The sequence below is a fragment of the Miniopterus natalensis genome, chromosome X (assembly GCF_054644295.1).
Source record: "Miniopterus natalensis isolate mMinNat1 chromosome X, mMinNat1.hap1, whole genome shotgun sequence".
Lineage (NCBI taxonomy): Eukaryota > Metazoa > Chordata > Mammalia > Chiroptera > Miniopteridae > Miniopterus > Miniopterus natalensis.
The window spans coordinates 84466579-84488246 of NC_142103.1; the positions used below are offsets into that span (position 1 = coordinate 84466579).

General features: G+C 37.7%; 1 protein-coding gene across 1 annotated transcript in view; it reads right to left on the minus strand.

Moving 5' to 3' along the window:
- The window catches only part of CFAP47 (cilia and flagella associated protein 47), a 354566-nt gene that overhangs the window by 128931 nt on the left and 203967 nt on the right, over positions 1–21668 (minus strand). Inside the window, exons 42-43 of the mRNA XM_016216827.2 lie at positions 13308–13378; positions 8093–8244 (exon numbers count right to left, since the gene is read on the minus strand). Coding sequence (XP_016072313.2) covers positions 8093–8244; positions 13308–13378 — 223 coding nt within the window. The remainder of the gene's footprint in view (positions 1–8092; positions 8245–13307; positions 13379–21668) is intronic.

Below are 21668 nucleotides of genomic sequence, written 5' to 3' on the forward strand. Positions count from 1 at the left end.
GAAGAGTGGCAGAATATGTCACCTCAAAATATGATTGTAGGAGTTTAGGACATGCCACTTTGGGGTACTGATGATTTTGAGTGGTAGGCATGTGAAAAACAGGTAATGCAGGGAAAGGCTTTCTCTGAACTCCCCTTATCTGCCTAGAGACAGATCCTCCAAAAGGAACTCAATTGTCATAAATTCAAAGAAGACTGACTCTTCACAGGAGAAGACAAGTTTGTACCAAGACAAACTTTGTCACAAACTATCATATCTCCCATATACTATTCTAAAGTTCCCATTCATCCTTCCTAAAAATAATTTACTCTTCTAAGTGCCAACATCTCTCCACTCTCCCTAATAAGATGGTATTGAAGCTTGAATTCTAAGCTACCTTGGGAAGTCACTCAGCTTTTCTGGGTCTCTCCCATGTATACATGAAGTATACATCTTAATAAACTTCTGTTTGTTTTTCTCCTGTTAATTTTTTATTATGGGGTGGGGGTTTTCTCAGCCAAGAACTCAAAAAGGTAGAAGAAAAATTATTTTTCCTCCCCTACAATTCAAACAAAAAAATTCAAAATGAAACGACAAAAAATATATATACAATCATGAGGTGATTAGGAAAATCTGAGCAATGCCTGGATGTTTGATGGCATTAAGAAAAAATTTTTACAATATTTTTAGTAGTAATGGTATCATGGTTATATCAAATTTTCGTTGTTGGTAGAGACAATTACTGAATTATTTGTGATAAAATGATGTGATGACTGGGATTTGCTTCATTATAGTCATGAAACATATTTGGCCTTGCACGGTTGAAGTTGAGCGAAGGGTACCAGGGAGGATTTGTTGTAGTTTTATTTCTACAACTGTATTTTATATTTTCCATAATAAAGTCTTTTTAAAAAATGCTTATATCTCAAGAAGAAGAATGATCCTAACTAAAGATGTAATGAGGACTACGTGAGGTAGCACATATTAGGAACCTGACCCTTTGCCTCATGCTGACCACCAACTTAAGGGATCCATTTAAAAGAAGTGGGACCACTCAGGGAGCAGGTTTCCCAAAGCTTCAGTGCATATAAATCACCTAAGGATATTGTAAAAATGCAGTTTTTACTCAATAGATCTAGGGTGAGGCCAAAGCTTGAGAGATTCAATGAAAACAAGGGCTGGCAAATTTAGGTTTAAACTACATAATGGAGAATCTTATACCAGAATGGACTTGAGACAGGCACGCAACTAACCACTACGAAGGCAAAAGGAAACAAAGCTAGCTTCGAAGCTGGGATTGTAACTAGTTTGAGCTGTCCCATAATCTTAAAACAATATTAACTATATGCTTGAGACACTACTCCAATGATATCTTTGAGCAAGCAGTATATACAGATAACATAAAGGTAAATTCATCACATAATAAAAATAGATATTCCAAAATACTGTCAATATCTTAGATAACAAGTGAAATGGCAAACATTAAAAATTAATCTAGAAACAAAAGAAAAAGCAATTTCTGATTGCGAGGTCAATTTATTTATAGCTTCATTATCCCTCCCAATTGAGATTTGTTTATGATAAAATTAATTTCATCATCTTTCATATGATAATGTTTCATAGAATTTCATGAATTATGATTCATAATTATCATTTCATGCTAATAAAAGGAATATGGAAAACTGAATGTTTTAGATTGTTCAGCATTTAAATATGTGTACTCCTGCCCGGCTGGGCGTGGCTCAGCGGTTGAGCGTCGACCTAGGATCCACGCGATCGGGGTTCGATTCCCAGTCAGGGCACAGGCCCGGGTTGTGGGCTCGATCAATGACTCTCTCATCACTGATGTTTCTGTCTCTCTCTCCCCCTCTCTCTGAAATCAATAAAGATATATTTTAAAAATAAATAAATAAATAAATATGTGCACTCCTGGTAATAATTAGTACATTGCATATAATTTTCACATAGGAATTTTTCCTAAACAGCCATCTACTTTGCAAACATAAACCCAAACTAGCAATCTGAACTGTGTTTTGTGTATGTGTGTGTGTGTTATTACAAATACAACTGAGTGATCAATAATTGATGTAAAGTTTTCAATGATAATTCAAGTAGAATACAAATGTGTAAGTTCAACAGAGACTGAAGGAAACAATATATTAATATTTACTTCTATTTTTCCCCTTTTCTCATCTTTATTTTTATTTAAAAATCAGTTGTTTTACCCAAAATACAGTTATCATAAGAAATCAGATTCAGGGAGTATAGTTATCATAATTGCCTAGTAAGTTATCATAATTGCCTTATCATGTTTTTTAAAAATTTGTGCCTGAATGAAACCTATTTATATAGCTTGTCTACTCCATGAAAATGAATCCCAACCCATGAAAGTTGGTACAAAAGGAACAAACTGCTATTTGCCAGAATATTTTTCTTAAATATAAATTATAAACAGCTTCCTAGTCTTTGATTAGCCAATAGAAATATCAGTAACTAAGAGTCCATTCAATTCCATTTAAATCTACATATTGCACAGACTATATATTAGCATTTCTCAAAAAAATTAGTCTAATTTGTTCACTTCAATATATTCTTTTTATTTAAAAAAAACTATATAATTGAAAATAATGCATGTTTTGCCTGTGTCAGAAGCTTATTCAGGACCATAATCTGTAGAAATACCTAATTAGTTCCCTCTACTTTTCTTGAAATAAAATCAGACCAGGAAAGAAATACAAATGCAAAGAACTCTTTTAAAGTGGGGAGGCTCCTTACTTTCCGAGAATGGAGGCTATGACAAGAGAAATGAAATTATCTGACACCTCACAGACACTTGCCAATGTGAGCCATTCTAAGAGTCACCTATTACATTTCCTTTCTGCTCTTAATTGATATTTACCAGTTGGCATGTTTACTTGAATTTATATTATTATATTTTCCAAGAAGATGTCACAGTCCATGGTCAATTGTAAGAAACCCTCACAAAAGATATTTTGTTCTCCTGTGTATCTAGTAAATAAAGTCCTTAAATAATATAGTTGCATGCAACTTTACAAGACCAGCTTAATGACTCAGAAAGGAGAAACACAAAAACTGAATTGGAAGGAAAGTTTTAATTCCCGCTCTGCCACTAATTAGCTAGGTAACCTTGTACAGGTCATGGATATCTTCCAGATACAAATAACCTCAATCTTAAAAAAAATTTTTTTTAAAGCATTTCTAGACAGAAAAACACCATGCTGTTCCATAGGTCTTAAATTCTACTTATTTTTGGTTTTAATCTTGGGCCTAGATCTTACTGGGTTTTATAATTTATATGTTTGAACTGAACTGAACAACATTATATTATTTTGATGGCTAAATAGGCACATGAGAGCTGAGCTAAAATTCTAAAATGTTAAATTCTGTACACTAGAGAGGAATCATTAATCATGATAGATAACGATTCTATTCTGCCACAATTATAATATAAAACTGACTAGTAAGAATAACCACTGTTCTTTTGAAATACTATTTTTCATAGAATGATTGAGCTAAGAATCTCAGTAAGGGTAAGAAATATAAAAAGATTTGTATGCCTGCACTAAAAAATTTAACATTCTTAACACAATCTTAATTGCATGCCTGAGAGATTATTCCGCAGCCATATCAAGAAGGCAACATATATTTAAATGGCATAAAATATGAGTTGATTAATGAAAATATATAATATGTTATAGAGAAACACCTCATCCAATAACAGGAAGCTGGACCTAGAAGTCATCGTGGCAGTGAAATGAACAATCTCTCTTCTCCTTTATCACCACATTTTTCAAAAGTTTCTATTCAAATTTTTGCCAACAATTTGCTCTGCAAAGGCAAATAATGTGCTTCCCTTCAAGTGTGAACATCACTCAAACTGTCATGAAGATTGGTCTTTATATCGATATTCTTTACAGTTCTCTCTTGTCCCCTTCCCTTCTTCCTTCCCCTAAATCCAACATCATCACCTCTCCTTTCACCACTGCTTCTCACATCCTTTTTGTCTTCACTGCCAGTGTTAGGGGCAGAGATGATCATGCTCTGTTGCTCGTGATTGTCAGCTATAGTTATAAGAAATATTCATCACGTTCTGTTAACTGTGATTGTTCTGTTCTAACTAGAGAAAGCACTTTCTAACCTGGCTGGGAGTTGTATGCCCCAGGAAATGGGAATTATCCTTGGAATGCGGTCCATTCTCCTTTCCGAGAACTGCCCATCATCATGGAAAGATTAACAACCTTGTTCATGAAACGATGGAGTCGTGGAGAAACTCACTTTTAAGCCAAGCCCCATGTCAAGGATCCCTGCTGGATGCCACTGCCTCTCTTACACGGATGATCCCAGCAATGCCAGGTGGTTTCCTATTTGGGAACCTAGGACTACACAGAGCAACCCCCAGCCCACCTTGCCTACTTCCCTGGGCTTGTCATTCCTACTTTCCCGTGTAATCTCTGTCCTTCTACCTAATATAAGCAGCTGGCTTATGAGGGGCGCGGCAAAGCAGATTTTCGTGGATGACCATTACTGCTCTCCCAATTTGCCAGCAATACTGGAATAAACGCTCATGTATGATTCAACCCTATCTCTGTTTAATTGGCTCAAGTGGTGACAGGCAGCCCGAATCCACTGTTGTCTGGTTTCACTAGTAAACAAAAAGCAGAGAAAAGCTGAAAGCAGTATAGATTGGAAGTCCCCTAGCCAGTCTCAGTCTCCAGTTTCCATCTCCAACTCTTAATCTACTGTTTTGACTCCAGAGATCCTTTCTAAAACAAAGATGAAATCAGATCATGCCTACGCTCAATACCTCCCTGCTTTCAATAACAATAATGAAAAAATTAAATTATTCAATTTTAAATCCACTGCCTTCCTCCCTCTTTATCAGCCTGACTTATCCATCCAAATCATTTTCTCTCACTTCCAACAAACCTTTCTCAGAACTGGCAATTCAAACATGCATGAATTTCATGCTTAGCTATTTTGCCTCATGTTCTTAGAATTTTCTGAGCACACTTCTTACCTGCCAAATTTCCGTTTTACTGGAAAATTTCTATTAATCCTCCTTGACCAAGCTCCTCTATTAGTCAATTATCCCTGCCTCTTCTATCATATAGAAATGCACTCTTCCCTCTATTCGAGAAATGGTCACAAGCTGTCTGCCTTTGTTAGAGAAATTAGTGGACATGTTCCACTAATTAGGACACCATGTACACAAGGAGAGATTATGTCTTGCAAAGGGCATCTTGTTGAGGGCAAATGAAATGTGGCTTGCTGTCAAAAAGCATGAAAAATAACATAAACCACCCTCAAATAATACTCAGTCCCCTCCAGCTACAGAAATAACTTTCATAAAACTGAAGTAAATGTGCCTAAATGTAAAATTGTATAATGATTTTAGCAAATATAATTCAATGTTTTTACCTTTGCATTTAATAAAAATAAGCAAAAATCAGTATTATTAAAGGCTGTACATTAAAATTATGATAGAAAAAAATTGCAAACTGATTGCAGAATATTTAAAAACATACATAATAGACTGAAGGAGAATGAAATGAGTGACAGTGCAAAAAGTCAGATGAGCGGTTCTACTTATCTATGCAAATATAAAGGAAATGGCCAGAGTGACATACAATATATTTAACAACTGGTATGGTGTAGCCTTAGACTAGATTGTTGTAAAACATGAATCAACAAGAAGACCTTGTAGGGTCCTCTGCTTGGGAGTGGGCACCCTTGTCCTGTGAACTTTCTAATTGACTTGGCAAGGCTGAAACTTTCTTTAGTACTTGGCGCCTTGATGTGGGACTGGACCAATTTGTATACATTGCTCAGAGATGCTGACTCCCATTCCAGCTTCCTCAAGTCAGCAGTATCTAGACATTGGTTTTGATTTGCTCTGACCAAGTTTTGCAGACAGAAATAGACAATGAAGAACTGGAAGATAAATTTACCAGAGGAAAGAAGGAGTCTGGTTTGGGTCAATAAAAAGGCTCATGGGTTGGTGGGAGAGGGTTGGTTAGGCCACAGCAAGTGGCCACAACTAAAACTCACTTTTAAGCCAAGCCCCACGTCAAGGATCCCTGCTGGATGCCACTGCCTCTCTTACACGGATGATCCCAGCAATGCCAGGTGGTTTCCTATTTGGGAACCTAGGACTACACAGAGCAGATGTTCCCATGGGCACCACAGTGAATGCAGAGTCCCAGGATTGTGTCAAGACATTATTTTGTGTTTTGCAGTATTTCTGTGCATTGTATGGGGATCTGTCAACCACTCCCCCCAGCAGACACAATTTCTCAGGGATTAGGTGGGTCATCATTTAATCTCCCCATCCACACAGAGCCAACATTTCTTTGGATTCCTGGCATTTGATAGCATGGATTTTTAGAGCTTTTGTAGGCTTTCCCCTAAGATAAGAAAGTCTATGGATAGATATAAGTTTGATAAAACTCTTTCTACTTTCAAACAGCTGTTATATAACTCATTTCATTTTTTATATGTAAGTTTGAATGGAACAGCCAAAGTGAAACAAATGGCTTTTCCTTGATAGCAGTGGTAGTAGAAATTTTTCTGTTTTACACATGGAAAGCTGTCAAATTGAGGCCTAATTACTTTACAGTTTTCAACAGGTGGTTCTTAATGGCAAAGCAGTTATCACAGTTAATAAGAACAGGAGCTAACTAGGTGGACTTGGATATTTGATTATCTATTTAAGCGTGTAATTGCATTTTTCAATATAATTAGAAATTAAAATTGAATGTGTAAATTAATAGATGTGTTTTCCCCACATAAGTAAATGTAATTCAATGCAATCCTTTACATTAAGTGTATTATTTCTCAATTCATAGCAATATAACTTTATGATTATTTTTCTTAATATTTTTTCTGGCAAGGACAAATTATATATAATCAAAAGTCATGTTTTAATAAATTGAGATGCCAAGTGTGATTCTATTTTGATTAATTTAGATATAACTTATGGAAGTTAATATTAATATTTCAATAGCCTAATCTAAAGAATAAAATCAACTTCCTTACTATGCTACTGAGAATTAGCCCTAGTATTTTTCTAGGGCTATATTACAAATTGATATAAAAAAGGGATGGTGAAGCACTTGACCGAACTACTATTTTCACAAATTTTTATACAGAGGAATTCAGTTAAATCCTGAACTCCTTTAAAGGAATTAAAAAACAAGATTTAGCATTACTATAAAATAGCATTTTTGCTTTCAAAATGGTAATTTTAAATGTAAAACTAGACTATACTTTACATATTTCACAGGCTATATTATTTTTCACATGTAAATGAACCTACAGACATCAGGTAAATACAATACTTCTTTCCAATTACCATTATTTCATTGCATATACATTCAAAATAATATACAACTGATACATAATTGATACATTTGGTGCTAGATCCTGGGGTTATAAATTCCCTCCTCAGGTTAACACATGGCAGTGTCTTTCTGGAAAGGGATAATGCCATAAAATTTTCCTCTAGAGATAATCTCTCCCCCCTCCTCCCCCCTTTTCCCTCTCTGGATCCCTCTCCTTTGCTGGCTTTAAAGAAGTAAGATACTTGGATCTCTGCGCCACTAGGAAATTCATTCTGACAACAACTTGCAAGAAGTTGGAAACAGCTCCTTTCTCAGGTGAACCTCTGTGGAGAACCCAGCACTGGCCAGTCCCTTATGGAAAACTTGATAGACCTTAAGCAGAGGACCCATCTAGGTCATGTCTGGACCTCTGATCCATTGACAATATGACATAAAATGTGTGTGTTGTTTTCACCTCCTCAGGGTTTGGTAATTTGTTATGCAACAATAGATCAATACAGATAGGGCCACAGCAAGGTTAAGCATGCCTCCACTCTGCTTCCATGGAACTTTCTTAGGCGGCCATTGGAAAATGTACCCACCACTACTACAACTCCACCTAATCTTGAGGGCAAGCTCTTTGTTTAGCTACTAGAAGGCTGAAATTGTTATCTACATTCCTAAAGTCTCCAGCTGTCATCAAGTCCCTGTGCTAGTTATACCATTACAGTGCCAGGCCAAGATGAAAGCACACACCGCAGCTCTGTTCTCACCATTTTGTTGCTGAGGATGATGATACAGTAGCGTGTCTGCATGTCAAAGGGAATAAAGGAGAGCTCCAGGCTTGAAGTCCCTTTTGGTCCTGCTCCCAGGTGAAGAGTTGGTGAGGGACAGAAGAATTCTCTGATGAAACTGGACCTAATTGCTGCCAAAACATGAAGCAGAGTTTGTTTACATATCATTGCACAGGAACCATTAATATAAAGCAGCTGTTTGAATTAGTGATTAAAGTTTTGGGATGAATAACAAAATGTTCAAAGCATTAGCACACAAATTTAGAAGATAATGCATACATTTGTTAATAAAAGTACTGGTGACCCTACCACAAGTTCACTATAATAAAAAAAATGTACAATTATGATGCACTTTTAAATATACCTTAATAAATAATTTCTTTTTTTTCCTTTTTTAAAATTTTATTAAGTTTATTGGGGCAACAATGCTTAATATGAACATATAGGTTTCAGGTGTGGGTTTCTATGTTATAAGATCTGTATATTGCTCCGTGTGCCCACCACCCAGTCATATCTTCTTTTGTCACCATATATTAAGACCCCTTTCACCCTCCACCCCCCCTTCCGTCTGACAACCACCACACTGCTGTGTCCACAAGTTTCAGTTTTATATCCCACAAATGGGTGAAATCATATGGTTCTTAGCTTTTTCTGACTTCTTTTACTTAGCAAAATATCCTCAATGTCCATCCATGTTGTTGCAAATGGTAGTATTTCACCCTTTCTTATGGCTAAGTAGTATCCATTGTGTCCATGCCCCACATCTTCTTTACCCAGTCCTCTATCCCAGGACACTTTGGTTGTCTCCGTGTCTTGGCCACCGTGAATAATGCTGCAATGAATGTAGGGGTGCGTATATTCTTGCGAATGCATTTTTTTGTTTGTTTTCTGGATATATACCCAGGAGAGGGATTGCTGGGTCGTATGGTAGCTCTATTCTTAATTTCTTGAGGAATCGCCAGACTGCTTTCCATAGTGGTTGTACCAGTCTACATTCCCAGCAGCAGTGAATGAGGGTTCCCTTTTCTCCACTACCTCTCCAGCACTTGTTATTGCTTGTCTTGTTGGTCACAGCTGCTCTATCGGGTGTGAAGTGGGATCTCATTGTAGTTTTGATTTGCACTTCCCTAGTTCTAGTGAGATCCAACACCTTTTCACGTATCTATTGGCTGTTCGTATGTCTTCTTGGGAGATGTGTCTGTTCAGGTCCTCTGCCCACTTTTTTAATGGGTTGTTTGTTTGGTTGGTGTTGAGTTTTATGAGTTCTATAAATATTTTGGAAATTAAACCTTTGTCAGAGCTACTGTTTGTAAATATCTCCCATCTGGATGACCCCCTCTTTCTTTGGTTGTCAGTTTCTTTTGCTGTGCAGAAACTTTTTAGTTTGATATAGTCCCACTCATTTATTTTTGCCTTCACTTCCCTTGCCTTTAGGGTCAAGTTCATAAAATGTTCTCTATGACCAAGGTCCGTAAGTTTGGTACCTATGTTGTCTTCTATGTAACATTGTTTCAGGTCTCCAGTGTAGATCTTTGATCCACTTTGAGTTTATTTTTGTACATGTGGAAAAACTGTAATCTAGTTTCATTCTTTTGCATGTGGCCTTCAGTTCTCTCAGCACCACTTATTGAAGAGACTATCTACTCCACTGTGTGTTTCAGGCTCCTTTATTAAAAATTATCTGTCCATATACATGTGGTTTTATATCTGGGCTCTCTATTCTGTTCCACTGATCCGTGTGTCTGTTTCTGTGCCGATACCATGGGTTTTGATTAGAGTAGCTCCGCAGTATAATTTGAAGTCAGGTAGCATGATACCTCCAGATTCATTCTTTTTCCTCAGGATTGCTTTGGCTATTCGAGGTCGTTTGTAGTTCCTTACAAATCTAATTATTTCTCGTTCAATTTGTTTAAAAGTAACATTGGTATTTTGATGGGGATTGCATTAAATCTATACATTGCTTTGGGTAATACGGCCATTTTAACTATGTTGATTCTTCCCATCCATCAACATGGGATATTTTTCCATTTTGTTGTGTCTTTTTCAATCTCTTTTAATAATGCTTTGTAGTTATCAGTAGATAGGTCTTTCACATTCTTTGTTAAGTTTATTCCTAGGTATTTTATTCTTTTGGCTGTATGCAAAAGGAATTGTATTTTTCATTTCTTTTTCTGAAGTTTTATTGTTAGCATGCAGGAAGGCAATAGATTTTTGTACATTGATTTTGTATCCTGCAACTTTACTGTATTTGTTTATTGTTTCTAATAGTTTCTTGGTGGAGTCTTTAGGGTTTTCTATATACAGAATCGTGTTGTCCGCAAAAAGTGACAGTTTTACTTCTTCCTTCCCTATTTGGATGCCTTTTATTTCTTTCTCTTGCCTTATTGCTCTGGCTAGGACTTCCAGAACTATTTTTAATAAAAGTGGTGAGAGCGGACATCCTTGTCTTGTTCCTGATATTAGAGGAAAAGCTTTCAGTTTTTCACCACTGAGTGTTATAGTAGCTGAGGGTTTATCATATATGACCTTTATTATGTTAAGACACTTTCTATTTCTATTTTATTGTTTTAATCATACATGGATGTTGTATCTAATCAAATGCTTTTTCTGCATCTATTGACAAGATCATATGATTTTTATTTTCTTTTGTTAATGTGGTGTATTGCATTGCTTGATTTACATATATTGAACCATCCCTGTGACCCTGGAATGAACCCCACTTGATCTTGCTGTATTGTTTTTTGATGTGCTGTTGTAGTCTATTTGCTAGTATTTTGTTTAGGATTTTTGCATCTGTATTCATCAGAGATATTGGTCTGTATTTTCTTTTTTGTGTTATACTTGCCAGGTTTTGGCATCAGGGTTATATTGGCCTCATAAAATGTGTTAGGAAATGTTGCCTCTTCACTCTTTTGGAGGAGTTTGAGAAGGACAGGTATCACATCTTCTTTGAATATTTTGTAGAATTCACTGGTGAAGCCATCTGGTCCTGGACTTTTATTTTTGGTAGGTTTTTGACGGTTGTTTCCATTTCCTAGCTGTTGATCGTTCTATTTAGATTTTCCAGTTCTTCATGATTTATTCTAAGAAGGTTATATATTTCTAGGAACTTATCTATTTCTTCTAGGTTATTGAATTTGGTGGCATATAGTCTTTCCTAATATTCTAGTATGATCTTTTGTATATCTGTGATGTCCATGGTGACTTCTCCTGTCTCATTTCTGGTTTTGTTTATACGGGTCTTTTCCCATTTTTCCTTAGCGAGTCTAGCCAGGGGTTTGTCAGTTTTATTAATCTTTTCAAAGAACCAGCTCTTTGTCTTATTAATTTTTTGTATAATCTTTTTGTTCTCTATTTCATTCATTTCTGCTATAATTTTTATGATTTCCTTTCTTCTGCTGACTTTGGGTTGCTTTTATTCTTCTTTTTCTAGTTCTTTAAGATGTGATGTTAGGTTATTTACTTGGGATTTCTCCTGTTTCTTGAGATACGCCTGTAATGATATAAACTTCTCTCTTGTTACTGCTTTTGCTGCATCCCACGCTTTTAGATATGCCATATTATCATTCTCATTTGTCTCTAAATATCACCTGATCTCATCTTTTATTTGTTCTTTGACCCAGTCATTTTTTAGTAGTATGTTGTTTACTCTCCATGCATTTGTGGTTTTCTTTCTTTCGTTTTTGCGTTAATTTCTAATTTCATGGCACCATGATCTGAGAATATGCTTGGTATAATTTCAATCTTGATTTTGTTGATTCCAGTCATTTTATCTTTTGTTTTCTGGTAGCTCTATATCTCCATTGGTTATTTTCCTTTGTACTTCTGTCTGCTGTTTTTGGTTGGTAGTGTCTCATACTTCTTTCCTCTGTGTCCTCTTTATTTAAGCTATGTGTCCTGGTTTGGAGATTTTTGTGTGTGGTTACCATTAGGTTCATAAAAATAAAAGTTGCATGTATACAATAGTTTTTTTCTTTTGAGTGCATCTGGTGTTCATCCTCTTTGCCAGTTCAGACCTTTACCCCCTCCCCTTCTATGATTTTGTTGTCACAAATTATCCCTGTTAATGGTGTAATTTTTTTGGTGATCTACTCACAGTGTTGTGACCTTATGTTCTTTGTTTCAGGTAAATTAACTCGAGTATTTCCTGCAATGGAGGCTTTCTGTTGATAAAATTTCTTAGCTTCTATATGTCTGTGAACATCTTTATTTCTCTTTCATATGTAAAGGATAATTGTGCTGGATATTATTATTTGTGGCTTGTCATTTCTCACTTTCAGACTTTTGAGTATTTGGTTCCATTCTCTTCTGGCTTGTAAACTTTCTGCTGAAAAGTCGGATGATATTCTGATAGGTTTTCCTTTGTAGATGACGTCCTTCTTTTCCCTGGCTGCTTTGAGAATTTTTTCTTTGTCATTAATTTTTGACAGTTTTAATATGATGTGCCTTGGAGAGGGCCTCTTTGGATTGAGGTAACTAGGTGTTCTGTTTGCTTCTTGGATTCGAGGACCTAGTTCTTTCCATAAGTTTGGAAAGTTCTCATCCATTATTTCTTTGAATAGACTCTCCATTCCCTTCTCGCTTTTTTGTTCTTCTGGAATGCCTATTATTCTAATATTGCTTTTTCTGATGGAGTCAGAGAGTTCTCGTAGAGCTCCTTCATTTTTCTTTATGCTCATGTCTCTCTCTTCTTCCCTCTGCATCATTTGTAGATTCCTACTTTTGATATCACTATTCCCTTCCTGCATCTGGTTGGCTCTATTTTCTATGCTCAGTAGCTCATTCTTAATCTCCATAATTGCATGCTTCATTTTCAAGATTTCTGATTGATTCTTTTTTAAAGTTTCAATCTCTTTGGTAAAGAGACTAGTTTTGTTCATTGATTTGTTTTCTGAGTGTACTGAATTGCCTGTGTATTTTCTCTCATCTTGTTGAGTATTTTCAGAACTGTAGTCTTGAAATCTCTGTTATTTATATCACATATTTCCATGTATTCCAGCTTGCTTTCTGGGGAGTTTTCATTTTCTTTTTGATCATCCTCGCTACTGTGTTTATTCATTGTATTTGCTACTCTTTTTTGTCTAAGCATTTATGGCCCTTCTATAGCAGTGTTCTCTGAAGAGGTACTACTGTATGCTCTGTACATAAAAATAATACATGATAACAAATAAAAGTTTTAATTTGAGGTACTCACAGGTTTTTAAGGTTTTGGGGGGATGAAAAGAGTCCTCAACAATATCTTGTTCACTACTATTCTTAGCATCACTGTCATAAATGAACAGAAAAACACCATCAATAACACAGACAAAACTCAAAAACAATTCTCTATCTTAATTTAATCTTAGAGTCTTAAAGCTATGGCTACCTACAATATGATGTAGAAAGACCCCAGATTTCTTTCATGTATAGTGTTAATGTTTATATTGTTTTAGAAATTCTAAAATTAAGAAAAATGCAAAAAGGAAACTAGCAATCATCCATATTTCCACCACTATTTTTTAAAATTTGGTAAAAACAATTCCTTTTTCTTTTCAAATATTTTAGAGAAGTAAATAATTAATGATAATAATAATAAAACTCAAAACCCAAGATTCAAAAGCAGGTGATCTCAACTGAGGGCTTTATAGGTACTCTCTCCAAAAGTGGTTCTAGAACTTGATGTCTTGAAAAATTCTCTTCTCTCAGCTTACAGCTTCCACGTTTGCTCCTTTCTCAATAAAAGTAGAAGAAGACATGGGCAGCTATTTAATTTCTGCTCGCATTTCTGAAAAATAATTAGCAGATCATAGCCTGAGGCAACTGCCCCCCTTGAAAGGTTCCATTCTTCCAGAACCCATCATTTTCCCCCAAATTGCTCTTCTCTTAGTATTCGTGATTACTTTTCTCAACAAGCTGTCAATTAGTATCTGGACTCTCAGATATTGTTTGCCTGATTTTTTTTCTGAGAATACCAAAAAAAACGTATTTTCTCACTTTATCATCTGCTTTTGCCTAAATCTGACATTGTAAAAATATAATGACTATTTCCAAGTAAAGTTCTTCTAACCATATCCATGCCATTTCTCCAAACTCTGCCTTTGTTTTATACCACATTCTTAATAAGGTTATTTACCACATCTTATAATTATTCTGTGCTTTACTTCTACTTCACAGGCATTCTGAGTAGCAGTTTGTGTAATAACTTATTTTAAAAGTAGAGAACATTTAATATTTTATGTAATTTGAGCATTTGATAGACACTTTAATTTAAGGCTATTGTAGATATAATAGATGAATATCTCATCATTTATAAAGGAGGCTATAAAGAGAGTGGAAAAAATGACAAAAAATGCTTATTTCTCAATGTGGAGCTCCATTGCCATCTCTTTGACAATGGAGTTCTGGGTACAGTGCCTGATTAAAATTCTCAGATAATTTTCAGACCTCATTTTGTTCAATACTTGCAATCTCTAGCCTTTCGATCATTTTTTTCATAGTGGGTAGAAAAGCAGAGGAATGTGGGTTTCATCTCCTCTTTCTTTCCTTTACCTATTTTGTTGGAGAACAGCTAATGATAGCGTCTTTTGAGTAAATCAAAGAGGTGCCTCATCCTCAAAGGAAACTCCCAAACCCAGAAAAATTGAGTTACCTTTACTATTTATGGTAAAGTCAGACAGAAAAAAAAATGCAGACCTAGGAATTTTATAGACTTGTTCATAAAGCGAACAATTATCATGATTAACTTAGAGACATTAGAAAACAATTTAATAAAATAATCTGGCCCAGGAAAATTCCATTTTACCTAATCAGTGTTCTTGGGTTTAGAAATTCACTGATAAACTCAACTTGTTTACAAACCCAGTATCCTGGATATTCCAAAGACAGAACAGAAAACAACTAATTTACTTTTTTCTTACTCCCTGAACCTCAGTCCATGCTATCCTTTTCCTAGATGCTCATTGATTATTCCTAAAGCCATGGCAGAGAGAGCATGTTTAAACTCTTTGTCTTAAGAAAATAATCCCATCAAAAGAAGCTAAAATTATACAAAATACCGTAGGTTAAGCAGTGGAATATGTTCTGCTAATTTAAGAGTGATCCAAAGTCAGAGAGTGGAACCTACTTATGAGGTGTGAAGGAATGACATTCCTTTTTCCTCTGCAGTGGTGGCACAAAGCTCTTTTCAAGTAAAATGATCAAAATGACATCGAACTGGTCCTATTCAGAGCATGAATACCTCAGCGCCAAGAATAACTTCCTATTCAAAACTTTCCCAGTAGGGAACGATCTTTATTATAAGCCTTCATGAAGCTACTCCTGGGCCAGCATTCGGGGCTGTGTCTAAACCAAATAGCAAATTATCTAGTACAAGTCAAGTTTTTATGCATCATGGGAAAAAAATATCAGGATTGATTTTTAGATTCATTCCATCCTCCATGTGTCCAGAAGTTATTTTTTCAAAAAGAGGCAGGGGGGCTAGTGGCCACCCGGAGTGCAGTAAAAATGGGATGTTTGCTGCTTTTGGTACCACTTTGGGCCCTGAGCAGCTGAAAAGTCTCTGAAGCAAGGAGTGCTAACCTGGCATACAAGGATAGAGTGGATCTGTGAATTTAAACTTGTATATGATAAAGGTGACCACCAGAGTATAGTCTCCACAAAGAAGAAAAGCGCTTCCTATCTCATTATTCTCTTTAAATGTCTTCTCTTCTGTGAATATCCCCACAATATCTAGATAGTGATATTCTTTGCCAGTTAGCTCACAGCATTATTTTATTTTTTTTAATTTATCTTTATTGTTGAAAGTATTATATGTGTCCCATTTTTTCCCAATTGACCCCCTCCACCTCGCTCCCACCCCCTCCCCAGGCCTTCACCCCATCATTGTCTGTGTCCATGGGTTATGCATATATGCATATAACTTCTTTGGTTAATCCCTTCCCACCCTCCACCTCCCTTCCCTCTTTCCTCTGAAATATGATCGTCTGTTACATGTATCAATGTCTCTGGATCTATTTAGTTCATCAGATTCTTTTGTTCATTAGCTTCTTAAAGAAGACCCTTCAACATTTCCTGTAGTGCTGTTTTGGTGGTGATGAACTCCTTTAGCTTTTCCTTGTCTGAGAAGCTCTTTATCTGACCTTCAATTCTAAATGATAGCTTTGCTGGGTAGAGTAATCTTGGTTGTAGTTCCATGCTTTTCATCACTTTGAATATTTCTTGCCACTCCCTTCTGGCCTGCAAAGTTTCTGTCGAGAAATCAGCTGACAGTCATATGGGTGCTCCCTTGTAGGTAACTAATTGCTTTTCTCTTGTTGCTTTTAGGATTCTCTCTTTGTCTTTAACCTTTGGCATTTTAATTATGATGTGTCTTGCTATAAGCTTCTTTGGGTTCCTCTTGTTGGGGACCCTCTGTGATTCCTGGACTTGTAAGTCTATTTCTTTCCCCAGGTAGGGGAAGTTTTCTGCCATTATTTTTTCAAATAGGTTTTCAATTTCTTGCTCTCTTTCCTCTTCTTCTGGCACTGCAGTAATATAAATGTTGGGCCTCTTGAAGTTGTCCCAGAGGTTCCTTATGCTATCTTCATATTTCTGGATTCTTTTTTCTTTTTGCTCTTCTGGTTGGGTGTTTTTTGTTTCCTCATGTTCCAAATTCCTGATTTGATTCTCAGCGTCCTCTACTCTACTTTGATTCCCTGTAAATTATTCTTCACTTCAGTTAGTGTAGCCTTCATTTCTGATTGGTACTTTATTATGTCATTGATAATCTCACTAGTTTCCTTAATAGTCTTACTAAGATCCTTGAGCATGCTTATAACCATTATTTTGAACTCTGTATCTGTTAGCTTGCTTGGATCTATTTCATTTCGTTCCTCTTCTAGAGATTTCTTCTGTTCTTTCCTTTGTCACATGTTTCTTTGCCTCCACATTTTGGCTGCTTCCAGGTGTTTGTTTCTATGTATTAGGTAGAGCTGCTGTGTCTCCTGGAATTTGTAGAGTGGCTTTGTGTAGTAGTTGTCCTGTAGGGTCCAGAGGCTCAGCCTCCCCAGTCACCTGAGCTGGGCCTTCTAGGTGTTCCCTTGTGTGGGCTGTGTGCACTGTCCTGTTGTAGTTGAGTCTTGGCTGCTGTTGGCATCACTAGGAGGAATTGACCCCCAGGCCAATCAGCTGTGAGGACCAGCTGCAACTACATCCAAAGAGCTGCTGTGCTGGAGACACCCCTATGGAGCAGGATTTACTTCAGTGGAGCTTTGGTGTTCACCAAGTGCACCCCTTGAGTGTGTCACTCGTGGATGTGGTAGGGTTGTAATCCAGCGTGGTCGAGTCTGACCACCAGGTGCACTGTCTCTGGGGCCTCCTGGGAGGTGCAAAGTCAGCCTGTGCCAGTGCCTTGCCCAGGGCCCCCCAGCATGAGCTACACAGTAAACCATAGTTGGCTGCTTCTTGTGCTGGCCTTGGAAGTGCCCAGGAGAGGCCAAGCTATGAGCTAGTGCAGCTGACGCTAGTGCCAGGCCTGGGGCCGCTTATCAAGCCGTGTGGGGCCTGCTGCTGCTTGTTTGAGAGATTTTAGGAAAGTCTTAAGCATGAGGCTCGAGAGGCCACTTGCACAGAAAAGCCCCTGGAAATGGCCTGGATGAGCTGCAGGTGGGGGGGCGGGGCCTCCGGGAATCACGGGGCGGGGCCAAATGTGTGAGTCAGGTGCTGGCGACTCAAACATGGCGCCTGCCTGCCGGCTGTGCAGGGAGGACTCGCCACAGGAGCCATGGCCTCCGCCAGCCCTTCTGCCCGGGAGGAAGCCGCCCTCCGCCTCTCGCCCGGATCTCAGGCAGGTTAGTTCCTCCCCGAGTGTCCCGGGTCCCTTCAGGCCGCTGCCCGGCGCTGGGCTCAGAGGGAGCGTCCAAGTGAGTCCGTGCGCGGCCCTTTGAGAGGAGCCTCTGGGGCTCCCGCAGCCTCTGCGACCCTCAGCCACAGTCCCCTCTGGTTTCACAGGCCGGAGTTGTGGGGACGTGTCTTCCCAGCCCTGGAGCCCTGGGCTGGGGGCCTGCTGTGGGGCTGGGACCCTTCACTCCTCTGGGAAACCTCCACCACCGAGATGTCCTCCCGGGTTTACCCCGGGGCACTGGGTGTGGGCCTGCGGCCCTGTCTCGGGGATTCAGTCCGGATCCGCCCGCATCTGTGCCCCTCCTCCCGGTCTGGGTGCTGCTTCAGTTCCCTGGTTGCGGGGCTTTTGTTCAGCCGTGTTCAGGAGGCTCTGAGCGATGGTGGTTCTGTATTTTAGTTGTAATTTTGATGTGGTTGCGGGAGGCGGCGGGTGCAGCTGTTACCTATGCTGCCATCTTGTTTCTCCTCCTCACAGCATTACTTTAATCACATATACTACCGAATGCATTCTTCTCCAAATAATTGCCTCCATTTGTGTAGAATTTTTTCCTTTTTTCCTTGGTTGTTGGCTCCTTGAGGAACAGATCTGTGACTTATTTATCCCTATATTTCTCCAGTACTAAGAATAGTGCTTGTGATGCCACTTGGTAAGAACTGATTGAATGATAAATAATTCAATATTGTTGGGAAAAAATAGCAAGTCATATTACTGTAGAAAATTATTTACAAAGTGCTCATATCTGAGGACTCCTGATCATCAGTCATGCAGTTTTAAATTGTGGCTAAAATCTGTACCCTGTCCTGATCCTTTCTGATAATCCTTTGAATTAAATTAGAATAAAAACATCTTAACTACTCTCACTTATGCTCATGTATCATGTTCCCACAGTAAAATGTGTCATGAACATAAAGTTTTATCATCCATTTGGCTTCAAATGTATTGTTTTATATGTATGTGTTGCTTAAAAAGAGCAGTCTATAGAGTCATTTTTATTTTTTAATAGGAATGTCTGTCAGTTTTATGCCACCTGAAAGATAATGTCAGCACTTTACTGTTAATTTGAGAAAACGAAATTTATTATTTGGGGAGATAATGACTGAAGTGACTCTGAGGAAGAGTATTAGTTAGTATAAGCTAGGTCATGCTGCAGTAACAATCCTATATCTCAGCTGATTACCACAATAATTCATTTCTTGATCATACTACATGTCCATCCTAGGTGGAGAAGATGCACTCGGAGATCCTGTATGTGCTTCTCTAATAATTGTAGCAGGAAAGGGGCAGAATAATTGCTCACTGGGTCTTAATGTTACCACTTGGAAAAGACATATATTCATGCCATTGACCGCACATTAACTTCAGCATCACTGGGGAAATGTAACACTACCATGTGCCTAAAAAGAGGAAAATAGGAAAATGCTCAAAAAATACATGATAATTTAAGGAGATTTTAAAAAACCTTTTCTTGTTCTATTATGTTACCTTCCTGATTAAAACTAGATAATCCTTTGAATTAAATTAGAATAAAAACATCTTAACTACTCTCACTTATGCTCATGTATCATGTTCCCACAGTAAAATGTGTCATGAACATAAAGTTTTATCATCCATACTAGAGAGCATACCAGAGTTCTATTGAGTCAATGTAATGTTTATTATATGGTCTATTACATACAAAAGTTAATCACAGAAGTATTACACCACACTTCCTTTCTGGTCATAATTTAAAATGCATGTTCTTAATTTTTATCTGTGTCTGGAAATCCATACAAAACAAACATTAGGAAGAGCTTTAAGAAAAACAAGATATATAATATTATTAAGTACTATTTTATTAAGACATTTAAAGATTGAGGATGTGGAGAAAAGGGAACAGCAGTACAATGCTGGTGGGAATGCGGACTGGTGCAGCCACTATGGCAAACAGTATGGAGGTTCCTCAAAAGTTAAAAATGGAACTCCCATTTGACCCAGTGATCCCACTTCTAAGAATATATTGTAAGAATCCTGAAACACCAATCAGAAAGAACCTATGCACCCCTGTGTTCATGATGGCATTATTTACAATAGCTAAGATCTGGAAACAGCCCAAGTGCCCATCAGTAGATGAATGGATAAAAAAGCTGTGGGACATTCACACCATGGAATACTATGCAGCTGTAAAGAAGAAGGATCTCGTACCCCTTGGGACAGCATGGATGGACCTGGAGAGTATTATGCTAAGTGAAATAAGCCAGTCAGAGGAAGACAAGTATCATATGATGTCACTCATATGTGGAATCTAATGAACACAATAAACTGACCAACAAAATAGATCCAGAGACACAGAACCATGGAACAGACTGATGAATCTCAGAGCAAGAGGGGGTGGAGATTAACCAAAAAACTTATATGCATATATGCATAACCTATGGATGAGAACAATAGCGTGGTGAAGGCCTGGGTGGGGGTGGGAGGGAGGGGTAAAGGAAGTCAATGGGGGAAAAAAGGGGACATCTGTAATACTTTCAACAATAAAGATAAATTTTAAAAACAATATAAAATAAAATTTTAAAAATAAATACAAAAAGAATGGTGGAATACCCAGCTAAAATGGTGTGGGTCCTTGATGGCTACCTTAATCAGTTGTAACAGCCCTTGATTTCTCACCTCAAAACTTTTTCTCAGCTGAGCAAAATAAAACCCATTTGGTTAAAAAAATTTTTAAAGATCAAAAGACCTCATTATGCTAATGAAGCCAGATTGATAAAATATTAGATAACTTTGTGCTACCTGGAGATAAAATGAATTGTGTTTCCTCATGGTGGAAATTGTTGGTTGCCAACCCAATCCCAATACCATTGGCCCTTTCCTCCTCACTTACAAAAAACCTCATTTTGTTTTGATTTGTATGTGGAGAAGGGCAGTTTCTCAGTTTTCCTTCTAGCTTGGTTCATTCACTTCATTAAGATTTGGCCAACAGGCTACAAGTACAAGTACTGTGTGGTGTTTCTGGGAAGCTTCTCTAACAGAGAAAGGGCACACTCTCATCCCTGTGCTTCCTCTATTCTGCTGCCTACAAAGTGGCTTTGATTGTTGGAGTTCTGGATATTTTAGCCGACCCTTGAGAAAGTGAATAAAGATGTGCCTGCTCCATGAACTGGAGCCTGGAGGTGCTACACAGCAAGCAGCCGGGACCCCAGAAGAAAGAGCCACATTAACTGTTTCTAATAAATCTCTTCAGAATTATCGGGGGGGAAAAACAGCCTTTTTGGTGAACTTGAGACTGTTCCGTCTCAGCTCAACATATGGACTTAGGGCTCAGCATTCAGCCCATGCCAATTCTGAAATGACCCAAGGACCAGTCCTTCTCTTTGAGAAACTGTGTGGCTTTTGCCTTTATAAGTCCCAACCTTGCCTCTGAAGTGGGAGACAGTCTTCACATAGGTGCAAAGTAAGTCCTCAATCCTCTAAGCCAATGGCTCTGAGTTCATCTTTGACAGTCATGTTCTCCCTGACACAACACCCAGCATCACTGCATCCTTGTTTCCTTTCTCACGGAAAGGCTTGTGAGAAGAGCTAATAAAGTACAGTATTATAAACACAAATGGAAGAGACTATATGAGAAAGAATGATCAATACTGTTTGAGACCATGATACACACAGTTGTTAAGCGGTACTTCGTCCTAAATTGGCAATTATTTTGAATGAGTACTT